Raw genomic sequence first — 12,553 nt, forward strand, 5'->3', positions numbered from 1 at the left:
ATATATATATATATATATATATATATATATATATATATATATATATAAAACCTAGAATAGAGAAGAGCTTAGCAAAAGATTCAGATCTGTTCCTGTGCATTTATCACAGGAATTTGGCCCTTTTCCTATAAGTGGCTTTTTAAATTACAAGGGTGAAATCCAGTTGAATTTGTGTTCTGTCACCATGTGATGTGTCTGTGATTATGCTTCCCTTTATAAGACATGTGTTTTCATTTCAGCGGCCTCATTGTTCCTGAGAGAGATGGCAACGAGACTGTCCCAGAGGTCGTTGCCACATCAGGTTATGCCCTGCTGCATTTTTTTAGTGATGCTGCTTATAATTTGACTGGATTTAATATCACTTACAAGTAAGATATTTAAGTCTAATATTTGTGATTTTTTTCAGAAGACTGTATACTTTGTTTTAACAATAATAATGACTAACATATTGAGGGTTTACAATGTGCCAGGCATTATGCTAAGCATTTTGCATGAACTTTCTCATTTAAAGTTCTTTTAAAAACTCAGTTACAGCCACTGTTTTTCTACTTCTTTTATAAATGAGGCAAGTGGCAGGAAAAGATAAAGTAAATTGTCAAAGCAGTGGGACCAGAGTTGCAACCCAGGTCTTGCTGCTGTTGAGCGTCTCCTGGAAAAGAGGGGCATTATCCATTCCTGCCAATGGATAAAAACTTTGGAGGAGTTTGCTAAGTACAATTTAACAAGTATTAGTAGTTTTCATGTACTCAGTAGTTGGCCCATTGATGACAACTTAGTTGAGGTTACAAAGGAAATGTAGACAGACAGACTCTGGGCAGCTTTTGGAATTTGTTGCAGTAGGAGAGAAGCTAACTTCTGTCTTTTCCTTTTTTTTCTAAGAAATGTTTATTTTCAGAAGTAGTTAAATTCATAAAATGCCATAAGCAGGGGGTCTGTGATAAAGAACTTCTGTGGCCCATAAAACCTAAAATATATATTATCTGGCCTTTTACACAATACGTTTGACAACTCCTGGTATAGCTGATAACCCCCATGTGTAACCTTTATACTGGGTTCTTTTTCTTGCCCATTTTCTCAGGATCTCAGTAGTCTTTCAACCCTAGTTAAAGCCATCTTTATCTTGATTGGTATGGTGATTCAGTTTTTCAGGTACCCAAGGTTTGTGACTTAGCAGCCTGGGCAGCTCATCACAAGCCTGGGTTTGAAAAGTAGGCATATGCATTTATTATATTATATTATAACATAGATTATAAAAATACTATATACACATACTTATAAAATTTTATTATAAATGTATCGTGAACTGACGTTAGGGTGTAGGTGTGAATGTTAATTAGCTTGTTTTGTAACTGATTCCTGATTTTCTGGCATGCTTTGCTACAAAATTCCTTTTTAGTTTTCTTTACACTCTTACAGTATCTTGCTAATCCTGTTATCCCCCCTTTTTAAAATCAGAATTATGTCTTTTCAAAGTGTTGTCAATATCATTGTCACGTTACTATGCAACACTTTATGGTTAAACTCATGTATTAAGTTAAACTACCCCTCCCTTTTCTTGCATCTGAGATGGGTAGATAAACTTGCTAAGGAATTTAATACACACCGATCTGAGCAATAATCTTAAGCAAATTCTGTAAACTTTTAGAGACTATCCAGAGGAATGAGGATGGTAGTGTATTGTTTGCAATTTGTTTTATCCTTTTCTTCTCCAGCCTTGCTAGCGTGCATTTGGCAATTTTATAATGCTCATCATTTGTGGGCTACCAAGAATTAGGATAGTCATCCTGTCCTTAAGGAGCTAAGCCTGGATATTTTGCAAGAATCTCTTCTCTTCTTGTAATCTCTTTAACTGTCTCTTCTTATGAGAATCCAACAGGTTTAATTTGATTTTATTACTTGCCCTAGTTCTGCAGGGTTGAGTGACCCCATTTAGGCTAAATGGTAAGTACTGCAATTACGCTTGTGAATGAACTGGCTAGACAGTGAGATTTCTTAAGCCTTGTGTAGGAGGAAGTTCTGCTAAGTTAATCAAAATGTTGCTTTGTGTTGATTTAATTTCCCCCCACTATTTTTATAGTTTTGACATGTGTCCGAATAATTGCTCAGGCCGAGGAGAATGTAAGATCAGTAATAGCAGCAACACTGTTCAATGTGAATGTTCTGAAAACTGGAAAGGTGAAGCATGTGACATCCCTCACTGTGTAAATAACTGTGGTTTTCCTCATCGAGGCATCTGCAATTCAAGTGATGTCAGAGGATGCTCCTGCTTCTCAGAGTGGCAGGGTAGGAGCTTCTTTGTTTCTTTTTTTTTCTTTCAATTTACAGAATGTTTCTAGTTTAATAAGTTGTAGATTGACTTTATTCCTAATATCTGTACCATTTATGTTAATCAAATATCAGGAAGTGTTTAAATTTTCATATCTCTTTATTCAGCTTCTTACAAATCTTTGAATTCATAGATGTATGGTTGTGGTCTCTAGAGATGTGGAGCAGTTTAACAGTCTTTGCAGTTCATTCATGAATTTAGAGAACTTGGTCTCAGCCATAAGACATAGAGAACCAAGCTGGGAGGTGGAACAAGAGCTGACAATAATGGTCTCTCCACAGAAACTTTCAATAAACTCAGAGAAAATTGGGGTTGATTATACAGTAGAATCCTAAAGCAGTCAGTTATTGGAATTATCTGCAGATACAGATTATTAAAGAAGCCCTTTAGCAAATTCTTCAAGGGGTGGGTGATAGCAGCTGTTACTGATTTAGTTTTTTGGGTTTTTATTTACCCCTTTCTCGAACACATTTATTTTGAATTTCCAGAAATGTGCTTGTTTAGGTGCTTTAGTTTGTTCGGTTTGGCTGACATTGAGCAGTTAAATAATTGAAGTATTTGACTACCTACCACTTTGCAAATGTTGGAGCAGAAGCCAAACCTCTCAAAAAAGGAGTTTCTTGATTTTGGAAATGGATAGTTTGTAATACTCCCAGGACTAGTCTTTACATTTTAGCTCTAAAGTTTTTTTTAAAAATTTATTTATTTTTGGCTGCGTTGGGTCTTCCTGGCTGCATGTGAACTTTCTCTAGTTGAGACAAGTGGGAGCTACTCTTTGTTGCGTTGCGCAGGCTTCTCATTGCAGTGGCTTCTCTTATTGCGGAGCACAGGCTCTAGGTGCGCGGGCTCAGTAGTTGTGGCGCACGAGCTTAGTTGCTCCACGGCACGTGGGATCCTCTCGGACCAGGGATCGAACCCATGTCCCCTGCATTGGCAGGCAGATTCTTAACCACTGTACCACCAGGGAAGTCCCTAAAGTTTTTCATTTGAATTAATAATTCCTTTGTATACTCTTTCCTCTGAGAGCTGCTTAAGCAAGTATTTCATTACTAAAAAATCCTAACCTAGATATGGTCAGGTTTTCATTAGAAAGTATGTGATTTTGAATTTTATTAGAGATTACCCTTGGTTACTACCTTTGAGTAAATTGAAAGCACAAATTAAAGGGATATGTCTGATATTTAGATGCTAAAGGAAAGACTGTAAATATTCTTTAGATAATTTGTTGTATTTAGATGATTCAAACTTGAAACGCAGTAGTTTTCTTTTCTTTTTTTTTTTTTTTTGTCCTTGCTGCACTGCATGTGGGAATCTTAGTTCCCCTGACCAGGGATTGAACCCAGGCCCCCTGCAGTGGAAGTGCAGAGCACTGACCATTGGACTCCCAGGGAATTCCTGAATTGCAGTAATTTTACAGCTGCATTTTGTGAAGCTAATTTATTATGTTTTATTAGGTCCTGGATGTTCAGTTCCTGTACCAGCTAACCAGTCATTTTGGACACAAGAGGAATATTCTAACCTAAAGCTCCCCAGAGCCTCTCACAAAGCTGTGGTCAATGGAAATATAATGTGGGTTGTTGGAGGATATATGTTCAACCACTCAGATTACAACATGGTTCTAGCGTAAGTTTTTTTACAAGAAGCTTACTTTTCCATTTTGAAAATATTTCAAGTAGAGATAAGCAAAAAGAAAAGAAATCATTAGTAATTGCATTCCTGAAGAAAATCTCTGTTAGTATTTTAGTAGTTGTATTCTAGACTTTTGGGAACATATTCTTAGTTTTTGAAATTGGGAGCCACAAAGAGTTCATTGCTGTAATAAAGAATAATTCATCTTTTCCAGACACCGTCTCTCAGATTTTGTGTTAGATATGTATAATAGGTTCTATATAAATAGGGGATTGCTTTGCCTCTTAATTTAATTAACATTTCTGTAGGTTAAACGGCTTGCATTTATAGTTTGCTAGTGGAAATTATGCCATTCTTTAATACTTCCCAGGGTTCAAGGTCTTTTGCTGGTTCCATGCTGCTCATCCTGAAGGGAGAGTATGTTTTCACAGTGGAATTAGCTATGGAGTTTGACTTTGGGGAGAAATTTTTGAACACCTACTGTTGTGCTGATTTTGTGCCCTGGAAAGTTTTTCTAAACATTTTCTACTAATGAAGATTGTCAAAAATCAGCATCTGTTCTTTAAGGAATTCTGGAAATATGGCAGTAATAGTATAGTTTCTGAATCCCCCAAACATAGTCATTAAAGCACAGAGAACAACTAGGATAGCAAAATAAAAAACACATGGATAATATCTATAACAAACTTGGTCAGAAGGCATCCACACAAATAGGTGGGGTTAAACCATTGACAGCTACAAGACCTTTGTGCTATCAGTATCTATGTAGGAGTAAGCAAAGGGGAGCGGTGGGCCCACCAGCAGTAAACCCAAAGACCCACTGGAAAGCTCAGCAAGCTGCTTTGAGAACAGCAGCTGGAATTGGGAAGATTTTGCATGTTCTAGTAGTGGGGATGAGCTCAGGGGATCTGTAGTATGATCTGAAAGTGCTGGAACAGTTTGTGTCTTATTAACTTTCAAAAAACCAGCCAAAGACTCTTTGTAGGAGAAAGTCCCACACTGAAGAAAAGCTGCTGGGAATAGAATTCAAATTGAACAGGACAGGGACAGCAGAGAAAGAAAGTCCAGATAACAGTCTGAGAGGGGAACAGAGCTAGGAGATCTCAACAAGTAAGGTGCCAAATAGTTGGACACTACACTACAACAGAAGAGGAGCTAGTGAACTGAGAAGCTAGAAAAACTAGCTAAATCAAGCGTCTCCTATAAGGGTTCAGGAAAATTTTTTTTTAATTACAAAAAAATTAAAATTTAGCAACAGAAAAAATATCAAGGTCAAATCTCATAGAAAGTTATTATAAAAAAGAAGAGAATAAGTAGAATAATACCCCTTCAACGTGAAAGCATAATAGAAAAACTGACAAAAATTATAACTTAGTATTCCAAAGTAAGCTAACATACAATAAGAAAATGATAAAAGACATGAAAGAACAATATAATCAAGACTAGAAAAATTCAGAAATGAGATGATAGAAGTTAGGAAAGAATTTTAAAATAATTTCAGATTTAAAGACAAACCTAGAAGGAACACAGAGTAAATAAACACAAAAGATACTCCTTTAGAAATAGAATATGAAAAAAAAGAAATAGAATATGAAAAAGGAAATTTTAAAAAATCATAAATAAATGAAGGTCATTTCCCCCTATTCTTTGTATGATAAGTACAGTTAAAAAACCTGGACATTTATATATAAAACAAACATAAGAAAACTCTGAAGAAGGCAGTCTTATTAGGGACCTCAAGACCCAAAACATGACATAATGGTAAGTTCCAAGGGTTTTCCTTTAATCTCATATATCTCAGACTTGATGTTGGAAAAATCAGCAGTCTGGAAATGTTAATAGGTATAAGCTGAAAAAGCCCCAAGAAAACCCTGTTTTCTCTAGCCCGAGGACCAGGAAAGGGGCAGCTTAGCAAGACAGAAAACTTTTAGAAAATAACCACTCGACCTTAGACAAACAGCACAGAAAAGACTGTGGCTTCACCCCCACCCCTGCTAGCAAAGTGTTAGTATAGAGTCTAGATTTCCACTTATGCCAGGATAAAGTGAGGTGCTCCAACCACCACCCCTCATCCCACCAGAGTAGGGTTAGAGAAGGCCATATAGGGAGCTGAGATTTACTTCTCCACCAGGCATTAATGAGGCCTCCCCCACCCCTGTGACATCAGTGGAGACACTGTGGGGAGCCTGGATTTCTACCCCTGCCTGGCAGCAACAGCAGTAATGAGTAGACTTTCCCTTTCTCCACGGGGGTGGTGTCAGAGGAGGCCTGCTATAACAGAAGATTTAAATAAGGTCCAGTCTCATGTCATGATACCCAAAATGTTGAGATTTCAATTGAAAATCATTTGTCATGGTAAGAGCCAGGAAAATCTCAACTTGAATGAGAAAGGCAATCAAGAGATACTGACACCAAGGTGACACATATATTAGAGTTATCTGACAAAGATTTTAAAGCAGCCATTATAAAAATGCTCCAGCAGTTCTCTCAACAACAGAATGGAGAGGACAGAGGAGAGAATCAGTGAACTTGAAGATAGAACAATAGAAATTCCTTAATCTGAACAATGCAGAGAAAATAAAACATTTAAAAAATGAACAGAGTTTCAGAGACCTGTGGACTGTAACAAAAAATCTTAACATTTCTGTCACCAGAGGAGCCCTGGAAGAAGAGGAGGAAGAGGGTGTGTATGAAAAAGTATTTGAAGAAATAATAGTTGAAAAGTGCCCAAGTTTGGCAAAAGATATGCATGTACAGAGTCAAGAGGTTAGGTGAACTCCAACAATCCCAACTCCCACAGGAGTTTACATTTCATTAATTCTTTCTTGTTCCATCTCTCATTCTCCTGCTCAGCTGTCATACTGTCTTTTCATTTTTTAGATCTCCACCACATTTTCTCCTGTTTTCCTGCTCAGCTAGTGGCCTTGTTTCCCATTTCTGTTTTGAAAGATAAAGGTTATCAAAAGAGGACTTCCACAAACTCCCACCACCACATTTAGCAGTTACCTACATATTGCTCATTTTTCTGTCTTCTGTTTCTTTACATCAGAACTGTTCAGTGGACAGTTTCTGTTTTGGTTATGATGGGAATGCTCTGTGTTTACACTATCCACATGTGACATTTACATGTCACTATCCACATGTGGTTATTGAGCACTTGAAATGTGGCTAGTATGACTAAGGAGTGGATTTTAAATTTTCAGTTCTTATTCCTCATCTTACTTGATCTTTCACAAACATTCGATAAAACTAGTCTCTTCCTCCTCTTTTAAACAGTTTCTTCACTTGGTTTCCAGGACTCCGCACTTCCTTGACATTTTTTCTAACTGCCCATTCCTTCTCAGGCTCCTTAGCCTGATGATGTGCCCCAGGGCTCAGTCCTTGGTCCCCTTCTGTGAGAGTGTGTATTCACTCCCTTGGTGATCTCATGTAATATCTTGGCCTTTATGCTGGTGACTTCCAAATTTATATCTGCATCCTAGACTTATCACCTGTTCCCATATCCCCACCTCTTTATTTGACATCTCAATAGGCATCTAAAACTCCATGTGTCCCAAACTGGTCTTTCCTCCAAGCCTGTTCTTGCCCCAGAAGTCCCTGTCTCAGTAAACAACCACTCCATTCTTCTATTTGGCTTAAGCCAAAAATTTCAGAGTCATTCTTGACTTCTTGTTTTTTCACACTCCATATCAGTATATGTATTAGTTATCTCTTGCTGTGTAAATTACCACAAACTAGCAGATTAAAACAACACACATTTATTACCTCATAGTGTCTGCTGCTCAGGGTTCTAGGCATGGCTTAACTGGGTTCTCAGCAATCAAGGTGTTACCTGGCCTGTGTTCTAATTTAGAGGTTCAACTGGGCAGGAATCCATTTCCAAGCTCACCCATTTCCTGGTGGTTGTAGGACTAAGGGCCCTGGCTTCTTGCTGTCTGTCAACTGGAGGGCACCTCAACTCCTGGAGGCTGTCCAGAGTTCCTTATTGGTAGGGTTTCCCCAGTATGGCTGCTTACTTATCAGGCCACAAGGAGAGTCTCTGGCCTGAGTCTGCTAGCAGGATAGATGTCATGGAAATGACATCTCATTATTTTTGCCATATTCTGTTGGTTAGAAGCAAGTCATAGATCCTGCTCACACTCGAGGGGAGGATACTATATACATGGGTATGAACACCAGGAGGCAGGGATCATGAAGACCACCCTAGTGTCTGTCTGCCACAATATGTCAGCAGATCTTGTTAGCTCTTCCTTTAAAATCTATCCCTAGGGCTTCCCTGGTGGTGCAGTGGTTGGGAGTCCGCCTGCCGATGCAGGGGACGCGGGTTCGTGCCCCAGTCTGGGAGGATCCCGCGTGCTGTGGAGCGGCTGGGCCCGTGAGCCGTGGCTGCTGAGCCTGCGCGTCCGGAGCCTGTGCTCCGCAACGGGAGAGACCACGGCGGTGGGAGGCCCGCGTACCGCAAAAAAAAAAAAAATCTATCCCTAATCTAACCACTTCTCACTACTTCTAGTGTTGCCACCCTGAGAAGTAAAGGTAAAATTAAAGGTGTGAAGGTGATTGTCCCTTCCACTGTTATACTAGATATTATGAGTCATATATTCTACCATTTATGTGATTTTTGTACTTCTTCCTGTCATCATCCTCCCTTGAAGTAAGAAATCTGGGAGTCATTTTGATACTTCCTCTCCTTTACCTCCTCATAACATAATCTCATGTGAAGCCCATCAACTCTGTCACCAAATACATGTCATATTCATTCTTTTCTCTCTTAAGACCAGCTCGCCAATATCTCTCATCTAGGATTCAGCAGTAGGTTCCTATAAAGTCTGTCTGTTTCCATTCATTCTGCTTAATTCATTTTCTAAATATCAACTGGGGTGATTTTTTAGGGTATACATTTTATCATTTACTACCTTCTTAAAACCCTTCAGTGACTTCCCATGGGACTTAATGATCCTATCTGATGTGACTGCTGCTTACCTTCCCATACTCAACTTGCTCCCCTCCTGCCCCATCAGCCCTCTTTCCTTACCTAAAACTCCTTATGCTTGCTCTTCCCTTTATCTAGACTGTTCCTGCCATTGTACCTCAGGGCTGGTTTCTTCCTTTACGTATCCTGTCAGTTAAATGTCCCATAGTGAGATCCTCCCCGATCAGCTAGTTCAGACAGGTGCTCCCTGGTTTTTTTCATAGTTCTCATTTCCTTTAGAGCAGTGTTCATAATTTTTATTCTACTTGTGCCCATTGCTGTGCTTGCTGATTTTCTGCCTTTTCCACTATATGTTCTCCAAGGTTAGAGACCTTGTTTACTCAATTCGGCTTAGCTTATAGAATGTGCTCAAATAAGTATTTATCAAATGAATAAGAGAGTAAATGAATTATCTATTTATTTCACAAATATTTGTTCTTAGAAATATAGATGTTACCTACTACTTTTGACGGGTGTACCTTGTAAGCCATGTTTATTTTTTTTAATTTTATTTATTTTTAAGAGGGTATTAAATAGTTTATTGATTACCCATGATAATGGGTGATAAACAAGCTTCATTCCCATCTATAACTTTATCTTGTACCATAATAATTCTATTTAGATATATTGCATAGGATGTGCCAACAATCATATTAATAACCAAAAAACTCCATGACTTTGCTTGGGTGACCCTTTTAACGGTGAACTCCAGGTCACAATACAGTAACTGTCAGTTCAACTACACCAAGTTTCTGAAGATGTTGGCTTTATTCACAAGCAGGTTGTGAATAAATTTCAAATGGAACCTGGCATCACCCTGAAGAAATTCTGACCTCACACTGTTGCAGTCGTTTACCAAAATGTCTTCAGAGTAGACTAACTTTACAGAGCACGTTTTTTAAAAAGGCACATTAATTCAGCATCATGATCAGACGATTATATTTAGCAGTCAACAGCATGGGCGCAAAAAAAAATTACATTAAAACCCTTTGTTGGAATGCTTTACACTTTCCACAGAATAGAAACTAAAATAACCTGTTATACAGTTAGTCGCGAATACAGTCCTCGAGGGTTTTTTGCCCATACACAGGAGTATTGTCTAAAACATGTCTTCTTTGAAGCAGCTAGGCCCTGCCAGCACTGTGCTTGGCTGAGTTCACAAATCTGTGGTAACCTGTAGCTTCCCTGTCACTTATCTGGCTCTCCTCTCCTGCGAAGCTTTGTTTCCTGGCAGTCATTAAAACCTTCTGCCAGTGCCATAGCTACTGCTGCTGCTGGAACCGCCATAGCCACCTTGGTTTTGTGGTTTGGCAAAGTACTGGCCTCCACCACCATAAGGGCCAGAACTTTTGCCTCCAAAGCTTCCTCCTTTCATGGGTCCAAAATTTGAAGATTGATTGTTGTAATTGCCAAAATCACTGTAGCTTCGACCACCTCCAGAATTGCTTCCATCATTACCAAATCCGTTATAGTCATCCCCACTGCCACCATAGCCACCACCACCACGGCTGCCACCAAAGCCACCTCAACCACTGAAGTTTCCTCCACGACCAAAGCTGTCATTCCCACCAAAACGCCCTCCACGACCACCACCAAAGCTTCCAGAACCACTTCGACTTCTTTGGCTGGATGAAGCGCTAGCCTTCTCTTGCTTAGATAGGACTTTCCTTACTTCACAGTTGTGGCCGTTCACTGTGTGATATTTCTGAATGACAGTCTTGTCTACGGAGTCATGGTCATCAAAGATTACGAAAGCAAAGCCTCTCTTTTTGCCACTGCCTCAGTCAGTCATGATTTCAGTCACTTCAGTTTTCCAGTACTGTTCAAAATAATCTCTTAGATAATGTTCTTCAGTGTCTTCTTTAATGCCACTAACAAAAATCTTTTTCATAGTTAAGTGGGCACCAGGTCTTTGAGAATCTTCTCTTGAGACGGCCCTCTTTGGTTCCACAACTCTTCCATCCACCTTGTGTGGCCTTGCCTTCATGGCTGCATCCACCTCCTCCACAGTGGCATACGTGACAACCCCGAAGCCTCTGGAGCGATTGGTGTTTGGATCCCTCATCACCACACAGTCTGTGCGCGCTCCTCACTGCTCAGAATGGCTCCTCAGACTCGCATCAGTTGTTTCAAAGCTCAAACCTCTGATGAAGAGCTTCCGCAGTTGTTTGGCCTCTTTGGGAGACTCTGACTTAGACATGACGGCAGTGGAGAGGGAAGATGTCAATGATGCTTACTCGGCGGCGTCCACGTGCAGAAAGGAGTAATCTAACGAATGTATCTCCACATTTATTTTTTAGGTTTTAACATTTCTCTTCTTGTACTTGATCAAAACATGATTTTTACAGCTTTATGTATTTTGTGTAAATACTAATATAGTTTCAAATAAATTTTTACTAACTCATGAAAAGTGAATATAGTGACTCCTTTTAGAGGGAGTATTTCTGGAACTTAGATCATAAATTTTATCATTGTCTATACTCTTATATAAGCATATTGCAGGAACTGCCCTCTCTATTTTCTCCACAACCCTGTTAACCCAAAACTTTTAAGTTGCATTAAAAAGCAGTTCCCATTTTATGTCACCCAAGGGTCCTCTTGCAAAACAAATTATCTTGGTCATCTGGTTAAGATTTCCAATTGAAATGTCACTGAATTTCCTTCCCTTGAGCAAAAAAACAGGGTTTTTTTTAAGCTAAAAAAATAATAGTAAGAAATTTGAGCAACAGGTAACCACACAAGGTAAGGAGTATCACCTAATAAACTTAAAACAGACACACAGAAACAGCAAGCCCCCACAGAAACCATATGAGTGAAATTCTGAGAGTTCTCACTAATAGCCCCAAATCTAGAGAGAAGCAAACTGAGTGGGTATCATTGTTTTCTTGCCCTTTTAACTGAGTAGTGTAAGAAATAGTTGCTAAAGAGGATCAAGTGAAAAAGGGGGAAATTGATCAAGTGGCTGAGTCTGCCCAGAAGTCAGGGCTCCTATGTAACTTCGCTATCCCAAAATTTGAACCCTGGGATAGGACACTTAAACAAAATCTCCGAGGTGAATAGACTCTGGATATTTTATTCAAATAGACTGCACACCCCCACCCCCACCTGAGCCCCAGCATTTCTTCAGACTTCAGAAAAGTGGACATAACATAAAATGCCAACTCTCACACTAAAGCTAGGATGGAAAGATAAACTTGTCTTAGATACAGTGGAAAAAGAATTAAGAAATCACCCACAGTTTGCAAGTGTAATGTCTGGAGAGCAATGTCTACCCACAAGCAAGACAAAAGAAGTGACATTGTAGCAAATGCAAATATCTATGGTGAAAAGGTAAAGAGGAAAGAACACAGCCTGTAAAACTGGCAACAACTGATCATAGAGCAAAAGTATTCCTTCCAACTGCTTTGTGCTATGGATCAATATAATGAGAATTTGAATTCAGAAAAACAAGCTGAAAAGCAAGAAGATAATAACAATGAGATGAAATGGGAGAGTACACATGTAAAGAAATATAAATAAGTTACACACAGCAAAAACTACAATGAAAATCGAACTGCTGCCAGCTTGGTAGACGTGATTCCAATGAATACAGATGAAAAAGTTAAATAGTTTGAAAAAGCAAAGACATG

At 39.0% G+C, this 12,553-nt stretch overlaps 1 protein-coding gene and 1 pseudogene across 3 annotated transcripts in view; one reads left to right on the forward strand and one right to left on the reverse strand.

The window, feature by feature from the left end:
* Window positions 1-12,553, forward strand: part of ATRN (attractin) — a 174,862-nt gene that overhangs the window by 58,321 nt on the left and 103,988 nt on the right. For all 3 annotated transcript variants that reach the window (XM_029220622.1, XM_029220620.1, XM_029220621.1), the window contains exons 4-6: window positions 240-368; window positions 2,078-2,283; window positions 3,781-3,949. In XM_029220622.1, coding sequence (XP_029076455.1) covers window positions 240-368; window positions 2,078-2,283; window positions 3,781-3,949 — 504 coding nt within the window. The remainder of the gene's footprint in view (window positions 1-239; window positions 369-2,077; window positions 2,284-3,780; window positions 3,950-12,553) is intronic.
* On the reverse strand, window positions 10,116-11,182 carry LOC114894174 (annotated as a pseudogene).

This window comes from Monodon monoceros, unplaced genomic scaffold (genome assembly GCF_005190385.1).
Source record: "Monodon monoceros isolate NGI ecotype Baffin Bay Population unplaced genomic scaffold, NGI_Narwhal_1 Super_Scaffold_13, whole genome shotgun sequence".
NCBI lineage: Eukaryota > Metazoa > Chordata > Mammalia > Artiodactyla > Monodontidae > Monodon > Monodon monoceros.